Source organism: Macaca fascicularis, chromosome 15, assembly GCF_037993035.2.
Source record: "Macaca fascicularis isolate 582-1 chromosome 15, T2T-MFA8v1.1".
NCBI lineage: Eukaryota > Metazoa > Chordata > Mammalia > Primates > Cercopithecidae > Macaca > Macaca fascicularis.
Window position 1 is genome coordinate 18895089 of NC_088389.1, and position 21946 is coordinate 18917034.

Genomic DNA, 21946 nt, shown 5'->3' on the forward strand with positions numbered 1-21946 from the left:
ATGAGAATTGCTTGAACCTGGGAGGTGGAGGTTGCACTGAGTCGAGAATGTGCCATTGCACTCCAACCTGGGCAATAGAGCTAGACCCTATCTCAAAAAAAAAAAAGAAAAAGAAGATCACTGTTATGGCTTCAGATTTCATACTGCGATTAACTTTTAAGTTTCATAAACTGCCACTTGTCAAATATTGGTACAGTATTAAAAGAATACGCACAGTTACCTGAAAATGTTATTAAAATACTCTTTCCTTTTGTAACTGCTTATCTGTGTGAAGCTGGATTTTCCTCATCTGCTTTACTCAATATATCCCAACAGACTGAATGCTGAGGCAAGTCATATGACTAGCCATGTTCTATTTAGCCAGACATTAAAGAGATTTGTGAAAATGTAAAACAATGTGAGTTCTCCTCTTACTAAACAATTTTTATTTTATTTAAAATGTGTTTGTGATACTTTTTGATGGGTATGTTATTGATTTTTTTTTTGAGATGGAGTTTCACTCTTGTCACCCGGGCTGGAGTGTAATGGTGTGATCCTGGCTCACTGCAACCTCAGCCTCCCAGGTTCAAGTGATTCTCCTGCCTCAGCCTCCCAAGTAGCTGGGATTACAGGTGTGAGTCACCATGCCTGGCCTGTGTTATTAATTTTTAAAACTTAATTTAAATATTTAAAACTTCCGAGTTTTAATCTCTAATATGGTAAATACCGATTTGTAAAACTTACATAACAGATTTTGAGGACTTCTAGTTTTTAAGATCACAAATGAATCCTGAAACCAAAAAGTTTGAGAACTACTGGGCACACTGGATGTTTCCTTGCCTCTGATGAAAAAAAATTCCACTTCTCAGACGGGCGCGGTGGCTCATGCCTGTAATCCCAGCACTGTGGGAGGCCGAGGTCGGCGGATCATGAGATCAAGAGATCGAGACGATCGTGGCCAACGTGGTGAAACCCCATCTCTACTAAAAATACAAAAAGTAGCTGGGTGTGGTAGCACATACCTATATTCGCAACTGCTCAGGAGGCTGAGGCAGCAGAATTGCTTGAACCCGGGAGGCAGAGGTTGCAGTGAGCTGAGATCGTGCCACTGCACTCCAATCTGGGTGACAGAGTGAGACTCTGTCTCAAAAAAAAAAAAAAAAAAAAAAAAATCCACTTCCCAGGCTGGGTAAAGTGGTACATACCTGTAGTTCCAGCTACTCAGGAGGCTGAGGTGGGAGGATTGCTTGATCCCAAAAGTTTGAGACCAGCCTGGGCAATATAGTGAGACTTCATCTAGAAAATAATGATAATTAAAGAAAAAAAAAATCTACTTCTCAAGATTGTTTTTGGTTTAAAATGGGAGCAGAGTGTCTGAAATATGAAAAACATAGAGTAGCTGGGTGCAGTGGCTCACGCCTGTAATCCTAGCACTTTGGGAGGCCAAGGCCGGTGGATTACCTGAGGTCAGGGGTTTAAGACCAGCCTGGCCAATGTGACAAAACCCTTTCTCTACAAAAAAATACAGAAATTAGGCAGGTGTAGTGGGCCGTGCCTGTAGTCCCTGCTACTCGGGAGGCTGAGGCAGGAGGGTTGCTTGAACCTGGGAGCCGGAGGCAGCAGTGAGCCAAGATTGCACCACTGAACTCCAGCCTGGGTAACAAAGTGTGACTCCATCTCAAAAAATAAGAGGGAGAGAGAGAGACATAGAGTAGACAGTAGATATTATTTGACGATGAGGTAGGTGCCTAGTAATGTAGGATGAAAGTAGGGCTGGACGCAGTGGCTCACACCTGTAATCCTAGCATTTGGGAGACCCAAGCGGGTGGATCACCTGAGGTCAGGAGTTCGAGATCTACCTGGCCAACATGGTGAAACCCCGTCTTTACTAAAAACACAAAAATTAGCAGGGGTGCGGTGGCAGGCGCCTGTAATCCTATCTACTCGGGAGGCTGAGGCAGGAGAATCAGTTGAACCCGGGAGGTGGAGGTTGCAGTGAACTGAGATCGTGCCATTGCTCTCCAGCCTGGGCAACAAGAACAGAACTCCATCTCAAAAAAAAAAAGGAAAAGAATTGCCCAAGTTCTCAGGAAATGGGAACCTATGTATCACTGACACAGAATATTTGTCTGCCTGTATGTCTGGTAAATATAGACTTTAAAAGCTTTTGTTTAAGAACAGATATCTGGCCGGGTGTGGTGGCTCACGCCTGTAATCCCAACACTTTGGGAGGCCGAGGTGGGCAGATCACGAGGTCAGGAGTTCAGGACCAGCCTGACCAACATGATGAAACCCCATCTCTACTAAAAATACAAAAATTAGCTGGGCCTGTTGTCATGCGCCTGTAATCCCAGCTACTCAGGAGGCTGAGGCAGGGGAATCGCTTGAACCTGGGAGGCGGAGGTTGCAGTGAGCCGAGATCATGCCATTGCACTCCAGCCTGGGCAACAGAGTGAGACTCCGTCTCAGAAAAAAAAAAAAAAAAAAAGGACAGATATCTGTAAACATCAATAGAAAAGTTTAAGGATACTCTTCTACCATATTTTTATAAAAAACCTGACTTTTAAAACTTTTTTAATGTTCACTTCCTGACTTTGTGTATATACCTACTCAATTTTTTACATAATGGAATTGTATAGTTATATTATAGGTATTGTTTTGTGTTCCATTCTTTTCCCTAGTGATTTTTGCATTTTGCTACGTGGTTTTCATCATAATTATTATTCGTGACCTCGTAAGGTCCTTGAGTTGCTAGATCTTACTTTAAGATACTCACTTACGTTAGTCATGAAGGCTGTTTCTTTTGATTTTTTAAATGATGTCATAACACTTTTTTTTTTTTTTTTTTTGAGACAGAATCTTGCTCTGTCATCCAGGCTGGAGTACAATGGCAACATCCTGGCTCACTGGAACCTCTGTCTCCCGGGTTCAAGTGATTCTCCTGCTTCAGCTTCCCTAGGTAGCTGGGACTACAGGTACCCGCCGCCACGTCTGACTAATTTTTGTATTTTTAGTAGAGACTGGGTTTTGCCCTGTTGGCCAGGCTGGTCTCTAACTCCTGACCTCAGGTGATCCACCCACCTCAGTGTCCTAAATTGCTGGGATTACTATGAGTGAGCCACCACACCCGGCCCACATTTTTTTTATTTTTTATTTTTTTTGAGACGAGGTCTTGCTCTTTCACCCAGGCTGGAGTGCAGTGGCGTGATCCTGGCTCACTGCAACCTCCACCTCTCAAGTTCAAGTGATTCTCCAGCCTCAGCCTCCCAAGTAGCAGGGATTGATTACGGGTGCCCACCACCACGCCCGGCTAATTTTTGTATTTTTAGTAGAGATGGGGTTTCACCATGTTAGACCCGGCTGGTCTCGAACTCCTGACCTCAGGTGATCCACCTGCCTCGGCCTCCCACAGTGCTGGGATTACAAGTGTGAGCCACCACCGTTCCCGGACCATAACACGCTTTTTTTTTTTTTTTTTTTTTTGAGACGGAATCTTGCTTTGTTGCCCAGGCTGGAGTGCAGTGGCATGATCTTGGCTCATTGCAACCTCTGCCTCCTAGGCTCAAGCAATTCTTGTGCCTCAGCTACCCAAGTAGCTGGGATTACAGGTGCAGGCCACCATGCCTGGATAATTTTTGTATTTTTAGTAGAGATGGGATTTCACCACATTGACTAAGCTGGTCTGGAACTCCTGACCTCAAGTGATCCAGCTGCCTGGGACTCCCAAAGTGCTGGGATTACAGGCGTGAGCTCCCGAAGTTCAGGGATTACAGGTGTGAGCAGCCCGGCCTGTTAGCTAATTTTCAGAAGATAGATACATTTTATACCTATCTAAAGTTTTTTTTTTTTTGGTCTGACTTTTTAGACTGATGGAACATTGTTATAAAGGGTGTTACTTTATTTCTTTCAGTAGTTAATATTTCACTTTCAGTTTTCTTCACTTTGACTAAGATTCCTATTAAGTGTTTAAAGCTTAAATGATAATTTTATTTCAACTGTAAAAGATGAATGTGTTAGAAATAGTTAGTTGTAGTTGGTCCAATGTATTGTAGCCAGTTCCCTTAATCCAAAATAATTTTTTTTCCAGAAAAACTGTAATGCTTTCTTTGGAAATTAGAGCTAGGATAATAATCGAGTTGATTGAAATTTGACAAATGCACAATTTGCGAGTTACCACATTTCAGTCAAATAGAAATATGATGAAATATGATTGGGTGTTGCCGGGCACAATGGCTTAAGCCTGTAATCCCAGCACTTTGGGAGGCCGAGGTGGGTGGATCATGAGGTCAGGAGATCGAGACCATCCTGGCTAACACGGTGAAACCCCTGTCTCTACTAAAAATACAAAAAAAAAAAAAAAAAAAAAAGCAAGCCAGGCATGGTGGTGGGCGCCTGTAGTCCCAGCTACTTGGGAGGTTGAGGCAGGAGAATGGCGTGAACTCGGGAGGAAGAGCTTGCAGTGAGCTAAGATGGCCACTGCACTCCAGCCTGGGTGATAGAGTGAGACTCTGTCTGAAAAAAAAAAAAAAGAAATATGATTGGGTGTCATGGCTCGCACTTGTAATCCCAGCATTTTGAGAGGCTGAGGTGGGAGAATTGCCTGAAGCCAGTAGTTTGAGACTAGCTTGGGCAAAAAAGGGAGGCCCTGTCTCTATAAAAATTTGCTGGGCATGGTGGTGTGTAACTGTGGTCCTAGCTATTGAGGAGGGCAAGGTAGGAGGATCACTTGAACCCAGGAGTTTGAGGCTGCAGTGAGTTATGATTGCATCACTCCATTCCCGCCTGGGTAACAGAGCCAGACCCTGTCTTAAAAAAGAAACAAAAAATGATGAAATATGTAATTTTTTTTTTAACTGATCATTGAGAAGAGACTCCATGGCTGTGGAGCCTGAGGGTACATGACTCTTAACTGTAGAATATGGGAATATCTCTATATGACACTGTGAAGTGTCATGTAAGTTCAGTTTGGAAGAAAAAGAGATATCCACTTGTTTCCTTAATCTCTTGTCTCATTGAAATAGATACAGAATTTGGGTTGGCTGTTAGATTAGCTTACTGAGAAATTGGACAATTTGTAAAGGATGTCAGAATTCTCAAGAGATAGATGGGGAGATGTATGAAAGAAAATGAGAAAGGGAGCCTATGATAATGATCTAGTAGTGGTTTTATGGTAACTGAGCTTTATTTGGTGCTTTTTTTAGTCGTGAGAACTGTGTGCTTGGCAGTTTGGCTTACACTTTATTTCTTAAAAATGTAAATATTTGGAGTCCTCTTAACTGCTTCTTTACACATTTCACTCTCAGTTTTGTTGTTTTGCTTCTTAACAGGAATTTGTAATCAGCATATATTGCATTTCTTTTATAGTTTTATGACCTTTGTGAACTGTTCAGAACTGGAGGTCAGGTTCCTGACACAAACTACATATTTATGGTATGTAAACACCACTGATATCAAGTGCTTGTTTAACATGGAAAGGATCTGACTTATTAAATGTAAATTGCATAATAATTTTTTGCCATGTGACAGTCCCCATTTCAGTATATGAAAAGGTGTGTATTAGTCCATTTTCATGCTGCTGATAAAGACATACCCGAGACTGGGCAAGTATAAAAGAAAGAGGTTTAATGGACTTACAGTTTCACATGGCTGGAGAGGCCTCATAATCATGCAGAAGGCAGGCAGGACCAAGTCACATCTTACATGGATGGCAGCAGGCAAAGAGAGAGAGAGAGACTGTGCAGAGAACTCTTGTTTTTAAAACCATCAGATCTCACGAGACTTACTATCATGAGAACAGCACAGGAAAGACTTGCCCCCATGGTTCAATTACTTCCCACCGAGTCCCTCCCACAACATATGGGAGTTCAAGATGAGATTTGGGTGGGGACGCAGCCAAACCATATCAAAGTGATTGTGTACTTTTCTACATTTAACTATGTCCTCTAATTAATTGCCTTAGTAAGCCACTGTAGATAGGGTTGGGTAATAGCTATCAGTAATGAGTGGGCATAAAAATAACCCAGAACCCCTGGTTTAAGGCATAAATCTTCAATTGACTATTATTTATTCAAACTTTTCGAGCATTCATTTTTATCTCTTGTTAATCTATGGATGGATGAATATACATACCTACACATTTGCTATTAAGGTAGATGTTTGCTTTTCTTTTGGAATGTAGTGTTACTGTTGAACTTTTTCTGGATCCTTCTCTCATTATCTTTCCTTCTGAAAGTTTCTGGGTCACTTTCCTATTTTTTTTTTTTTTTTTTTGAAATGGAGTCTCGCTCTGTTGCCAGGTTGGAGTGCAGTTGTGATCAGTTTATTGCTACCTCTGCCTTCCGGGTTCAAGTGATTCTCTTGCCTCAGCCTCCTGAGTAGCTGGGATTACAGGCGCGTGCCACCATGCCCAGCTAATTTTTGTATTTTTACTAGAGACGGGGTTTCACCATGTTGGCCAGGATGGTCAGGATCTCTTGACCTCCTAATCTGCTGGCCTCGGCCTCCCAAGGTGCTGGGATTATAGACATGAGCCACCGCACTTGGCCACTTTTCTTTCAGTTGTTTTCCTATTGGTGTAATATTGGCCCAAGTCAGATATTAATGGGAAGTGTAAATAGTATATTATCATATATGGTTGTTAAATGCAAAACTGAACCTAGAACGCTGTTATAATTATGGTATTTGTTTTTACAAAAAATTTTTTTTTCTTCAAGTAGGCAGCTCTTCCAATACAGTTAAAATGATTTCTTAAAATAGAAAAGTATTTTATCTGAGCATGGTGGTGCACACCTGTAGTCCCAGCTACTTGGAGGCTGAGGTGGGATGATTGTTTAGGCTCAGGAGTTCTAGACCAACCTGGGCAACATAGTGAGACCCCCATCTCTAAAAAAAAAAAAAAATTGAATTTTTAAAAATTAAATTACTTAAAAAATACTGGTTAACAGATGACCAAATCAACTAATGCAGGTAATAGAGGATTGAAAAAAATGGTGGTTTTGCCAGGTATGGTGGCTCACACCTATAATCCCAGCACTTTGGGAGGCCGAGGTGGGCAGATCACAAGGTCAGGAGTTTCAGACCAGCCTGACCAACATGGTGAAACCCCTGTCTCTGCTAAAAATAGAAAAATTAGCCAGGTGTGGTGTCGGTGTGCGCCTGTAATCCCAGCTACTGAGGAGGCTGAGGCAGGAGAATCACTTGAACCCAGGAGGTGGAGGTTGCAGTGAGCCGAGATTGCGCAACTGCACTCCAGCCTGGGTGACAGAGTGATACTCTGTCTGGAAAAAAAAAAAGCGAGAAAATGGTGGTTTTTCAGGGAAAGTTCTTGAGAGAATGGCACAGCAGATTCTTGTAGGTTTCCCTGGAGTCCAAAATCTTGTTTCTATAAACATTTAATAGAAACAGTTTGTTTACTTCTATTTTAATTTTTGTTAAAATCAAATTTCCAAATATTTCAGTATGTAACTTTTTAGTGTAGTTATGAACCATGAGTTTGTGCAGTTTGATGTAATTTGAAAAGAATATTGTGGCTATTGTATTGTTTGTAACTGTACACTTTTACTTCACAGGGTGATTTTGTAGACAGAGGTTACTATAGTTTGGAGACCTTCACTTACCTTCTTGCATTAAAGGCTAAATGGCCTGATCGTATTACACTTTTGCGAGGAAATCATGAGAGTAGACAGATAACACAGGTCTATGGATTTTATGGTAAGAACTCCTATTTCTCTGATTCTGAATATTATTTTACTTTCCTCTTTGGAAAACAAAGCTACACAAGTCATACACATGCTTTATGTATATTATTTTCCCCACATCCTCACTCCTTCACTCCTCCCCAACAATTGAAAATCTTATGCTGGAGAGATTACTGTTAACTTTTTGGTGTGCATCTTTCTAGATCTGTGCCTCAAAGTGTAGTCCTTAGTTTATCTTGCTGGAATCACCTGGGTTCTCATTAAAAATGTAGATTGTGGGCTGGATGGGGTGGCTCACACCTGTAATCACAGCACTTTGGGAGGCTGAGGCAGGCGGATCACAAGGTCAGGAGATCGAGACCATCCTGGCCAATATGGTGAAACCCCGTCTCTTCTAAAAATACAAAAATGAGCTGGGCGTGGTGGTGCATGCATGTAATCCCAGTTACTCGGGAGGCTGAGGCAGGACAGTCGCTTGAACCAAGGAGTCGGAGGTTATGGTGAGCCAAGATCACGCCATAGCACTCCAGCCTGGCGACATAGTGAGCCTCCGTCTCAAAAAAACAAAACAAAACAAAAATGTAGATTGCTGGGCCTCACCACAGATTTATTAATCAAAGTATTTTGGAGTGGGAATCTAGAATCTGCTGAAGGTGAATGTTCTGCACAAATTGGAGAGTCCATTCTCATCTATTTTGTGTGTGTGTGTATTTATGTGTGTTTATATATGTACAAACACACACTAAAATGGGGTCATACCTGATTTTTTGACTTTATTGTCATGTTTATAGCTGCATCATATACCATATGGATGTACCATAATTGATGTATCAGTTTTTTCTCTATCATTAGACTTTAGAGTTGTTTTTAAGCTGCTATTACACATCCTTTTACATATATCTCTGTATGCTCACTCCAGAGAATGCTAGGACCTTAGGGATCAGAAGCAGAACTTAGTCATAAAAAGCAAAATAGGCCAGGCGCAGTGGCTCACCCCTGTAATCCCAGCACTTTGGGAGGCCGAGGCGGGTGGATCACCTGAAGTCAGGAGTTTGAGACCAGTCTGACCAACTAAACCCCGTCTCTACTGAAAATACAAAAGTTAGCCGGGCATGGTGGTGGGGGCCTGTAATCCCTGCTACTTGGGAGGCTGAGGCAGGGAGAATTGATTGAACCCAGGAGGTGGAGGTTGCAGTGAGCCAAGATTGCGCCATTGCACTCCAGTCTGGGCAACTGAGTGAGACTATGTCTCAAGAAAGAAAAAAAAGCAAAATAGCTACTTCTCTAAAACTTTTATTTGGTTGAAAGTTACAGAGAGAGAGAGAGAGAGAGAGAGCGCTTATTAGGAACCCCCTTGAAGGAAATATAATTATCAAGATTATGAATTTGGATTTTCCTTGAGCACAATTAAGGCAGATATTGAGAGATTTGGAAACATTAATTGCAGAACCCTTTAGTTTTAAATTTTATATTTTGAATTATCTTCTGTCATTATAAAGATAGGCTGGGCTGGGCGTGTTGGCTCATGCCTGTAATCCCAGCACTTTAGGAGGCCGAGGCAGGCAGATCATGATGTCAGGAGATTGAGACCATCCTGTCTAACATGGTGAAACCGCGTCTCTACAAAAAATACAAAAATTAGCTGGGCATGGTGGCGCTTGCCTGTAGTCCCAGCTACTCGGGAGGCTGAGGCAGGAGAATCGCTTGAACCTGGGAGGTGGAGGTTGCAGTGAGCTGAGATTGTGCCATTGCACTCCAGCCTGGGTGACAGAGCGAGACTCTGTCTCAAAACAAAACAAAACAAAGATACTCTGAACTCTCTTACTCTTCAGTTTGTCTGCCATTATCAATTAGAGAAATTTTGATAATTGTTTTTATATAATTTTTTAAATACTTGTAAAGTTAGATAATATTTGTCTCCTTTCTTTTTTTTTTTTTTTTTTTTTTTTGAGGCGGAGTCTCGCTCTGTCGCCCAGGCTGGAGTGCAGTGTCCGGATCTTGGCTCACTGCAAGCTCCGCCTCCCGGATTTACGCCATTCTCCTGCCTCGGCCTCCCGAGTAGCTGGGACTACAGGCGCCCGCCACCTCGCCCGGCTAGTTTTTTGTATTTTTTAGTAGAGACGGGGTTTCACTGTGTTAGCCAGGCTGGTCTCGATCTCCTGACCTCGTGATCCGCCCATCTCGGCCTTCCAAAGTGCTGGGATTACAGGCTTGAGCCACCGCGCCCGGCCTATTTGTCTCCTTTCTACAAGTTACTTCTTATTTTCGTTTACAAAATAAACACCAATTGAAATACAACTTTTGGATCAATATTTTAGATACCATACTATGATATTAGCTCATTGAAGATACTAAAACTAATGTTATCAAAACACACACACCTACTATATATGTAACTAATGCTACATGCATAATATATAAAACGCATATTGTTATATATGACTAATATATGACATATGTTTTTTATATGTGACTGTTTTTATATATACAGTTATACTCCAGAATTCGCCCAGCTTTCATCAATGTAGGGCTAAAGGGGAAAAAAATGGGGTGAGGAAGGAGGACATTTTAATCAAGGTGCCTTGACTGAGGAAAATGACAGCAACACAAAATCTAGTATTGAACTTTCTTGTTCCCAGAGCTCTGTTCTTGTAGTGGTGTTGTATGGTTTTGTTTAATAAAATGAAGCTTAACAGCTCCTCGGGAATAAGATAATTTTAGTTATTATAAGACTTACATTGATTTTAAAGGAATAAGATATCCCTATATAACTTTACACTGGGCCTTCAGTTCACACTGATAAACACATGCTGGGGCCGGGCGCGGTGGCTCACGCCTGTAATCCCAGCACTTTGGGAGGCCGAGGTGGGCGGATCACAAGGTCAGGAGATCGAGACCACAGTGAAACCCCGTCTCTACTAAAAATACAAAAAATTAGCCGGGCGCGGTTGTGGGCGCCTGTAGTCCCAGCTACTCGGGAGGCTGAGGCAGAAGAATGGCGTGAACCCGGGAGGCGGAGCTTGCAGTGAGCCGAGATCGCGCCACTGCACTCCAGCCTGGGCAACAGCGTGAGACTCCGTCTAAAAAAAAAAAAAAAAACAAAAAAAACACATGCTGGGCAGTTACTATAGAGCCAAGCTCAAGATCCCTGCCTGCAACCTGAGCTCATTGTTAGGGCTCTCTTATGCCAAGTTTACATAACAATCTTGCTTCACATAGATATATAATTGAGAAAATCTTGGGGAGTCGTCATAACCTGCAGACTTCTTTCCTATATCATTTTCAGCTTCACTTAAGGCAATAATGGTATGTCAGGATTTTGTTTTTCTAAAATTATGGAAGAAGTCAAAGTGCAGAGCTTCCATGGTGTTAACAGAAGAAGTGTGTACCCTATTAACTATGTAGACAGTCAGGATATAGTGGCTCACACCTGTAATCTCAGCACTGTGGGAGGCTGAGGTAGGAGGATTGCTTGAGCTCAAGAGTTCAAGACCAGCCTGGACAACATAGGGAGACCCCCATTTCTACCAGAAATAAAATTAGTCAGGTGTGGTGGCACATGCCTGTAGTTCCAGCTATTCGGAAGGCTGAGGTGGTAGGATCGCTTGAGCCCAAGTGGTTGAGGTTACAGTGAGCTGTGATCTTGCCACTGCTGATTGCGCCACTGTATTCCGACTTGGGCGACAGAGTGAGACCTTATCTCAAAAACAAAAAGCTATGGAGGCAGCAGGAAGAGTGTTCAACTGGGAATTTGTAAGAACCTGACTGGCAGTCTGTCCTCAGTTGTGATCCACTGAAGCTCAAGTGTTTAGTTGGACAATTTGCAGAAAATCTCAGAAGAGACAACTTGGCCCTGAGAAGAGTTAGGAATTGCTCATGTTCCTATAACTAAGGGTCCTCTAATTTGTTTGATCTGATTATCCTGCTAGAATGGTCTCCTTAAATAAATTTATCTGTTTACCAGAATTACCTAATATTAACATAACTGTAAAAACATTTGCTTCAGGTTGTGTGAAATTTGTATTTGACTCTTCTAATGATAGCATTTTGGTTAATAATTTCACCTGCTTCTTAGGTCCATTCCAGGAATGAAGAGCAGTACTACATCCTTAGGAAATACAGTCATGTGCCACATAATGACATTTCAGTTGATGATGGACTGTATATACAACAGTGGTCCCGTAGATATAACGCAGTTGAAAAATTCCTATTGCACAAATACTTACCTTTGTGTTACTATTTCCTTACGATATTTAGTACAGTGACATGCTTCACAAGTTTATAGCCTAGAAGCAATAGGCTATATCATATTGCTTAGGTGTGTAGTAGGCTAGACCATCTGGGTTAGTAAGGATATGTGATGATGTTCACACAATGACGAAATCACCTAACAATGCATTTTTCAGAATGTATCCCCATGATTAAGGGACATATAACTGTATATAGTTAGTCACTAGTGTTCTTTTGGCTCTATGTGGAGGTCCTAGTAGGACTAAATATGTGTCGTATCTTGCTGTCCTAGTTTAAGCTGAATTTCTGTTATACTGAAAGCTGCTCTAGTATTGGATATATTGTTTATTTTTATTGGCAGATTCATTAATTAAAACCCTTCTGTTTCTTTCACAGATGAGTGCCAAACCAAATATGGAAATGCTAATGCCTGGAGATACTGTACCAAAGTTTTTGACATGCTCACAGTAGCAGCTGTAAGTTTCTATTTTTAAAGTCTCATGTATGTTCCTGCCAATAACACATTGCATATTTTTATCTAGTTGTCATCTCAATTATGTTGATATCTTTAGTATTCATTGATGAATTTAGATATGCCTGAGGTTATATGTTCAACTCTTTGTTATCCTTTTTTGCTAGTTAATAGATGAGCAGATTTTGTGTGTCCATGGTGGTTTATCTCCTGATATCAAAACACTGGATCAAATTCGAACCATCGAACGGAATCAGGAAATTCCTCATAAAGGAGCATTTTGTGATCTGGTTTGGTCAGATCCTGAAGATGTGGATACTTGGGCTATCAGTCCGCGAGGAGCAGGTTGGCTTTTTGGAGCAAAGGTCACAAATGAGGTAAAGCCAGCATTTTTGGAAAAGTAATTTGTAGATTGCTAATGGACTGCATAGAGAACTATGGTGGTCCTAGATAACTAACTTGTAGTCTAGCTTACTCAAAATATGGTGGCTGTGGATATTAAATTTCTAGTTTAGTTATTAATGTATGTCTTTTTTTAACAGTTAAATAAGATCACACAGCGAAAGCACCTACTCCAGCATCCACTTGGTAATAGTGGATAAAGTAAATGTTCTTTTCCTTTTTTTTTTTTTGAGATGGAGTCTTGCTTGCTCTGTCGCCCAGGCTGGAGTGCAGTGGCATGATCTTGGCTCACTGCAACCTCTGCCTCCCAGGTTCAAGCAATTCTGCTTCAGCCTCCTGAGTAGCTGGGACCATAGGCGTACACCACCATGCCTGGCTAATTTTTGTATTCTTAGTAGAGACGGAGTTTCACCATGTTGGCTAGGCTGGTCTTGAACTCCTGACCTCAGGTGATCCACTCACCTCAGTCTCTCGAAGAGCTGGTATTACAGGTGTGAGCCACTGTGCCCGGCCGGCCCCCTTCCTTTCAAATACTGTAATTAAGTAACAAAATGTCAAGACCAAACTAGGCAGTACTTTTTTTTTTTTTTTTTTTTAAGACCTCAAATCACACAGATACAGACACTTTATTAGTTTCCTCTACAAGAGCCAATAACATCAATCTTTTTTTTTTTTTTGAGACAGAGTTTCACTCATATTGCCCAGGCTGGAGTGCAGTGGCGCAATCTCGGCTCACTGCAACCTCTGCCTCCTGGGTTCAAGCAATTCTCCTGTCTCAGCCTTCTGAGTAGCTGGGATTACAGGTGTGCACCAACACGCCTGGCTAATTTAGTATTTTTAGTAGAGATGGGGTTTCACCATGTTGGTCAGGCTGGTCTTGAAGTCCTGACCTCAGGTGATCTGCCCACCTTGGTTTCCCAAAGTGCTGGGATTACAGGCATGAGCCATCGCACCTGGCCTATGTCAATCTGTTTTTTTTTTTTTTTTTTTTTTTTGAGGCGGAGTCTTGCTCTGTCACCCAGGTTGGAGTGCAGTGACTGGTCTTGGCTCACTGCCAGCTCTGCCTCCCAGGTTCATGCCATTCTCCTGCCTCAACCTCTTGAGTAGCTGGGACTACAGGCGCCCGCCACCTGGCTAATCGCTTATATTTTTAGTAGAGATGGGGTTTCACTGTGTTAGCCAGGATGGTGTCGATCTCTTGATCTCGTGATCCGCCTGCCTCAGCCTCCCAAAGTGCTGGGATTACAGGCATAAGCCACCACGCCTGGCCTTTTTTTTTTTTTTTTTTTTTTAAAACAGAAATCTCTGTTCATTTGAAATGCCAAGTAGATCCAAAGAAGGAAGATGGCAATTAAATACTTAAATTAATCAAAAGGCACTATGAGACCACCTAAAACCTACTGCCACAGTGGTAGTAGGCTAAGGAAGATCAAGCTACAGCAAATCATGTAATGTGAATGTTAGCGATTACATAGCAGGAAGCACATTTGCTTTCCAGAGGACTATGGTGCCGTGTTCCTTTGGGCGCAAGCGGATATTTGGCCAGGAAAGGATCAAGATGGATGAAAGTAAAGCCAAATCAAAGGAATAGGTACAAAAGAGAATCCAAGCTACGTAGTCAAGCAGATGATGATGAATCAGGCTTCTTCCTCCCAAGAAACATTTGCTGCACTGTGCTGCTTCCCCCCTCCACTACCCCCACCCCCCACCCCATGGCTGCTCAAGTCCAACTGCCTGTTCCTGCCTTACAGGGTGCTCAGCCACTGGGACTAGGTTTGGGGTTGCCCAGGGCTCTTGCCATAATTTAGCATAGACCTTGGGGAGAACTGCTCACACATGGGTTGGCTTTGTTGCTAGTTGTTCTCAACAAAGAAAACCCTGAAGCATTCACATGCAAGGTAGTCTGAGCTTCTCCAATCACAGTCAGACACCCCCACTATCCTCAAAAGTCTGAAATCTTGTAACAGCTGAGCTCTTGTTAAAGCTGCAAGACTCACAAAATCATCAAGGAAGCCAGAATGAGACAGTGCAGGTAGGAAGTCCCAGCAGTTAATCTCAACCCGTCTTTCTCCATTTCGGATAAGCTCAGATATACCTGATGTGGGATATTGAAAGCTACACTGGAGTAAGCTGGGTCTTCTGAATTTGTCATCAAATACCAAGGGAAAACAAGGGGTGGGGTGGATTTTATTCTTAAAAAACCTCAGAAGTAACTGTGTTATAAAGGGACATGACTGAATAGGTAAGAAATGGATTCTTCATTGTGAGTTTTCCTGATGGCTTCTGCAAGGATCACAGAGATGTCGATCACCTGTATTTTGGAGCGGTGCTTCATCTTGTCGTCCTGGGGTATGGTATTGGTGACTACTACTGCTTTAAAGCATGCGTTGTTGATGTGAGAAATAGCTGGACCACAGAAGATACTTGGAGTCAAGATAGCATAAACTCTGGTGACTCCAGCTAAGAGAAGTTTGTCAGCTGCATGGCAGATTGTGCCACAAGTGTCAACCATGTCATCCACAAGGATGGCCACCAGATCCTTCACATCTCCCACAAGCACCATGCGATCCACTTAATTGGCCTTCTTTGTGAATCAAGGCAAAGTCCACATTCAGCCTGTCTTCTATGGAGTTCACTCTCTTAGCTCCACCAGCATCAGATGAGACAATAGTGCAGTTCTTCCACTCAGAGATATTCTCCCTTATCCACTTCAGGACACCTAGGTCTGCATATAAGTAGTTCACTGGGATGTCAAAAAAAACCCCTGAATTTGAGAAGCATGTAGGTCCATGGTGATAATATGATCTGCACCTGCTACAGATATCATATTTGCAACAAGCTTGGCTGAGATTGTCACCCGAGTCTTGTCTTTCTTATCCTGCTGGGCATAAGGGAAGCATGGGATGACTGCAGTAAGCTGGCTGGCTGAAACAATCTTGCAGGTATTAATCATGATTAAAGGTGCCATTAAATTATTGTTGATTTCACCACAGCCACTCCGAATGATGTAGACATTCTCTCCACGTACACTTTCGCCAATTTCCATACAGGTCTCCTAGTTGCTGAATTTCTTAGTCACTACCTTGCTGAGCTCCAGGCCCAGGCAGTCAGCAGTTTTCTGAGATAAGTCCTGGTGGGAGCTGCTGCTGAAGATTTTGATATTCAGGATCCTGGCCAACTATCCTAAGCACTCTTCACTAAGTGATCACTGCTGCTGCAGAGACTGGAATCAAAGTCGGTCCAGAGACTCAATGCTAACAGCTTTGTGATGCTACCCCACCATCTTCAAGATAGGCAGTACTTTGAACTTTAACTGTTTTCAACTAAATACACACACACACACATGACTTTATATTGGGAAGTGCTCCAGCATCATAATGAAGTCAGAAAACTAGATTCTGATCCTGTATCAGTGCATCTTAATTTAGATAAGTTATTTATCTAGTCTGAGCTTTTGTTTCCTTAAGTTGCAAAAGAATAATCTCTTTCAGAATTATTGCAACATCTATAGTAAACTGTAAACATACTATCAGTAAATTGTAGATACTGATAGTAATATCTTTATTATTAAATCAGAAAACACAAAATTTTGATTCATAGTACCTATTGAATGCTTTTTCTTCCAGAAATTTCTAACTATGTAGCTATACAGTTTCTATAGCTGTGTAGTTGACTCAGGCCAAAATTGCTCTGTTTGCCTAAACTTATTAAATTGTTGGGGATAATTATAGAGTGGGTTCTATAATCATGATGCATTTAGTAGTAATAGGATTTGGTATTTGAATGATTATTTTCTTACGGATGTAGGGTAATTGTTTTTTAAGTGCTAAATACTTACAGTGTCTTTCTAAATTGCAGTTTGTTCATATCAACAACTTAAAACTCATCTGCAGAGCACATCAACTAGTGCACGAAGGCTATAAATTTATGTTTGATGAGAAGCTGGTGACAGTATGGTCTGCTCCTAATTACTGCTATCGTTGTGGAAATATTGCTTCGATCATGGTCTTCAAAGATGTAAATACAAGAGAACCAAAGTTATTCCGGGCAGTTCCAGATTCAGAACGTGTTATTCCTCCCAGAACGACAACGCCGTATTTCCTTTGAGGCCTTCGCCCATCCTGCTGACCCATTTTTCTGCCCTCTTCTTACCCCAATTTTCTTGTATTACCTTCTACAATATACTTTTTATTGAGCACTTTGCTGCTGAAATGCTGCCTCTTGCCTTTTTTTTTTTTTTGAATTTTAAATTATCTAAATTTATTGTTTGTTGTGGTGTCTATAGCAAAGTTTTTCTATCAATTTTCCCGCCATCCCATCCCCACCCTGGACTCATTTGAGAAGACTTGAGAAATGTCTTCATACTCACACTGCTGCATGTAGCTCTTGCTTATTTACTGGTCTGGGAAACAGGATGCGTTTCCTTTTTTTAAAAGCCAATTGACAGATTACACCTAAATACTCCTCCTTTTTGTATCATTCAGCCTTTTGTTTTAGTTTGGTAAGTTTTAAGAAATTTCAGCAGCAAAGTTGTTATTCAGTGGGCACGATGGACTCCAAATGCCTCAAATTATGTATACCTGTCCCAGATGTAAACTTCATTGTCCTTTGTTGGATGATATTTTAAATGGATATAAAATAAATTGGTCTAAAGGGCTGCCCTCCTTGTTGTGTTTTTAAATTTTAGTTAAAAACTGCTACAGCTTATGACTTTGTACATTAAGATAATTGTATTGATCTTTTTTCAGATTCCTTGTATTTTTAATAAAGTAATCTTAAATAAAAGATAGGTTAAGTGTTAGAAATTTTAAACAGCTTACATTGTTAGTGTAAAGTTATCTTTTCTTTTTTCCTAATCAGAGTTCTTGACCCTTTGCTTATTGAGTTTAAAACTTCAATTGAAATTCAATAGTATTTATTTTTTAAAAAAATCACTAAACTGTGCCTAAAGAACATAACTGCCATATTAATGTTTTGGTTTATATCCTCTATAGTAATAGAAAAACATTTAATACTTGTAATGCTGATGTGTTAATTTGATACCAGTTGAGTAGAATGTGATCAATCCAGTTTACAATCTATCATGAGTATTATTAACTAAAATCTATGTACTTTTCAATAGGAATCATTCTTCTCTTGCTGTAACACTTGACCTTAACTTTTAGAAAGTGTTCATTTTTAAACTGCAACTGGAAAGGTTGAAAAGTCAGGACTCTTGTATTTGTGAACTGTAATCTGAAGCAGATTATTTAAAGTGTAGAAAAAGAAACAAGTTCTTTTTTGCAAAGATCTGTGATTCCATATTTCAGCTTTGTGTAAGTAATTTGAATATCCAAAGGGTTGTGATGATCAGTTCTTAATATGCAACTGTCCACTTAATAAGGACAAGTATTCCAGTATCTCTTATGACTGTAGTCATAAATGATGTTGGAATGCACCATTTTGTGAAATAGTTGGTATCCCTTTACTATAATTAATTTTTGTCATTCCGGGAAATATTTGTGAAGCCAGCCAATTAATAAAGCACTTTAGCATCTGTTCAGGTAGTTTTGAAAACAAACTTTTCCCCTTCAGGATAAGAACTTCCAGGTTACCTAAAAATGCAATAAAAATCTTTATAGTCTAAGCTTCTTGGCATATAATTTTTCATCAGGGTTTTCTTTTACTAAATGAGCACAATACTGTTTTGATTTTATTTTTTTCCCTCAAACCACCAGCTCCTTACATAGTTTTAAATTATATAGCTATATGAAAGAGGTGGCTAAGACATTTGCTGCACACACTTGAACTAATGCTGGGTCAGTAACTTCGTGTTACTGCCCTGACACCAGTGTAATTCAGGTGGAAAGGTATTTTTATCTTACAGGGATATGTAGCTATGTATTTTACTAATTGTGAAACACTGGAAATTAATGATGCAGACAACTTGGTGTGGTCTTTGAACAGCTCTCTGCAGTATTTTTTTTTTTTATTTCCTGTTACCATATATTGTATTTAAGTGCTCGCTTTCTACTTAAGTTGTACCAATAGAACCGGTAACTCCCAGCCCTCCCTGTTTGACACTCCTTAGCTTAGATTGATGTAGTTGTTTTTGTTATCCCTATAATGTGACTTTTATTTTTAAGTCATCGTGTACTGCATTTGTTTGTCACTAGTTGGGCACGTGCCAATAATATTCTCTCCATTCCTTAACTGCCATCTCTGTTTTGCCTGATTTCTCTTCAACTGAATAATGGCTTTTTGCATGGAAAAAATAGTTTTTACTATTAGATGGGTAAAGGGAAGAGAGAGCTAATGTATTGGACTTTGTGAGCCTACAAGGAATATTTTGGATCCCTCCAATAAATAAGGGCTATGTACTATATGTACTATATAGAGTAATCATGTGGTGGAAGATACTTGCAAGTCATAGATTTATGGGCAGGAGGATTTGTTACTCCCTGTATCTAGGCTGAATGTAAAATCCCTTATGTTGTATCAATGGGGGTAAGAACTATTTTTATTTGCCTATGATATACTTGGTTTCTAATAAAGTGCCCTAGGCTCTAGTGAGAACTGTCTACTTTGAATTGCCATTTACTCCCTTTCCTCATTTGGCCGATATACTCTTGGCTAGCTTTTTATAAGTTAATGTGTTTCCCTAAAAAGTTTCACTACTTTATTTGAGTGTGATCCTAAAATGCCTGGATCAATAGTACATCTCATATGCAACTTGCATCAGCTCCTATTCTGTCTGGATGTCTAGAACTGTTGGAAGATTTTGACGTCTTAAGCCCTAGGTTTTGCTTTGGGAAATAAGGTTTGAAATATTGTTCATTGCATTAAGATTTGTGTGTGTTTGCTTTGTAAGCCCAGCACCAGGTTTTGGAAAATGCCTGTACTGTGAAAGTAAATCAGGACTCTTTCTGAGCCTCTTTCATTGTCAGAAATAGAATTGCTTTCCATCAGCTTCCAGGAAATTGTGTATCTGAAGTCGAAGAGATTTAACAGCAAGAATCCAGATTTTTAAATGTAATTGTTTTTTAAATGCTAATGTTTGTAAAGCACCTTCAGTTCTTCGGATGAAAGGTGCTATATTCCCTCAGTGTAAATTAATAAAAAGATTATAGGAAGTTTGTCAAAAAATTTAATGCATAGTCTGTAGTATGTCCTGACAAGAAGTTAGCATTTTATATAAGAAATTAAAAAATGCTTATTCCTCCACTTGGTTGCTTGACTGGTAAACAAAAGTGAAATCTTTTTTTTGTTTTGTTTTGCATTTGACTCTGAGCTAAGTGTTCCAACTCTTTAAAGGCAATGTTTATTGTTACAACCTCGATCCAGTGCCCAGAACTATGCTTCATGGGATCATTACAACTCTTTAAATTGTGTATTTACAGTGTGCAGTGATGCTGACGAAATACACAGTAGTAAACCAAAAAGAAACATTTGGAAAGTCCCCTAGCATAATGCCAGACACACTAGACGCTTGGGGAAGGTTGGTTCTGCATTCCCCTCCTGTTAGTTTTCTATTTCTCTATCAACTTCTTGGTGAATTTGTGCCTTTACCCTCATGAGAGTAGGCTTATGCTGGCTTAGATCATTCAAATGTTTTCTTAATTCAAAAATGCGCGGCATTTATAGATTTGTGTTGTCAACAAAAATACTACATAAGTATATTCCACTCAATCCCTAGGCACCCACTATTCTCAGCAGCACTCTGCTTTTGTATATAAATGGTGGGTTATAAAAGACTGCATGGAGGCATTATGGAATAGCACAGGCTTTGGGATCAGATCTAGGTTAAAACCCCAGCTCTGCCATGCAGTAATAGCAACTAACCTGTATTCAGCATATGTAGCTAAATTGTTACGTTCTTTATTTTGTGATGCCCTTGCTATGGGTCTATAACTATATTACCTTTAATTTTTTTTTTTTTTCTTGGTAGAGAGGGGGTCTCCCTATGTTGCTCAGGCTAATCTTGAACTCCTGGCTGAAGAGATCCTCCTATCTCGGCCTTCCAAAGCACTGGGATTACAAGCATAAGATTCTGTGCCCAGCCCAAACTTTAATTAATTTTGTTCATCCTTCTCTAGAACTTTTTTCCCCAGATGAGGAAATAGGCTTAGAGAGGACAGGTGACTTGTTTAAGGTTGCACAGGAGAGCTGGAACTTGAATCCCTAGAGGGCACACCAGAGTACATCTTTAGCCCTCTATTTTAAGCAATATTGGTTATTGTAGCTGTGTGACCCTGAACAAATTGAATTTTCTGAATCTTAAATTTCTGTGTCTAAAATAAGAGAGTATCAGACAGGGTTAATCTCAGTATTAAAAATAGCACACACAAAGCACCCAGTGTCTGGTCCAAAGCTGCTTTTTATTAAGGGCTCATACTCATAGGCCATTTGTTCAAATTCATTGTAGTTGAGAAGAATAATCCAAGGCAATGTGTAATTGCTAACATAGTGTAGATTTTGTAAGTACAACACATCTGGAGAAGGAAATGTTCGATGTAGGATGGAGTAATTGGCGAAAATACAGAGGAAGTGTGAATTAAATGTGGTCTGGAATGATGGGATTTGTGTCTTACAGAGTAAAAACAACCAGAGATCACTTGGACACAATGTGAAGACTTGAGGATCCTCTCTGGGAAGGCGTAAGAAATGAATAGCTTCTGTTCTATTGACAATATCTGATATATATCAGTGAGGATTGGTCAGTTATAGAAGATGCTAAAAAGCAGGCAGTGGTTTTTTTAATAAGGAATGTAATAAATGTATTTCAAGATTACTTCCCTAGTGAGTTGATGATCCCCCTTCGTCTGACACAAATTATTCTGGAGTTGTTTCCTCTGGCTTGATAATATGGGTGGAAACTGGTGGTTGAGATTGAGCTGATTTGTGGTTCTGTGACTAGAATTACATGAAATACTAATTTGGGGGGCCAACAGAGATTTGACATTTTTTCTTTGTCAAAGCAATTTTTCAAATCCTGCTACAATTTACCATCAGTATTACTTCATAAATGGAAAGTCATTTTACCATTAGAGATATAGGTAGGACCATCTCAGAAGAAAAGACAGCTCTTTACGCCAAATACATTTGGTTTTATGAAAAACTAGTATCCTAATATTTGCCATTTATGGAGATCAATGAGAGATTTTCCCCACCCCAATGTTGACATGTA

General features: G+C 40.4%; 1 protein-coding gene and 1 pseudogene across 2 annotated transcripts in view; one reads left to right on the forward strand and one right to left on the reverse strand.

Moving 5' to 3' along the window:
- PPP6C (protein phosphatase 6 catalytic subunit) overlaps window positions 1-19983 on the forward strand; it is a 48139-nt gene extending 28156 nt beyond the window's left edge. Inside the window, exons 3-7 of one of the 2 annotated variants that reach the window (XM_045372624.3) lie at window positions 5344-5409; window positions 7548-7689; window positions 12303-12382; window positions 12546-12755; window positions 16639-19983. In XM_045372624.3, the coding sequence (XP_045228559.1) occupies window positions 5344-5409; window positions 7548-7689; window positions 12303-12382; window positions 12546-12755; window positions 16639-16887 (747 nt within the window). In that variant the 3' untranslated portion in view covers window positions 16888-19983. The remainder of the gene's footprint in view (window positions 1-5343; window positions 5410-7547; window positions 7690-12302; window positions 12383-12545; window positions 12756-16638) is intronic. The other variant, XM_045372625.3, reaches the window with a different exon arrangement.
- On the reverse strand, window positions 14208-15748 carry LOC102141227 (ribose-phosphate pyrophosphokinase 1 pseudogene; annotated as a pseudogene).
- Window positions 19984-21946: the final 1963 nt, after the last annotated feature.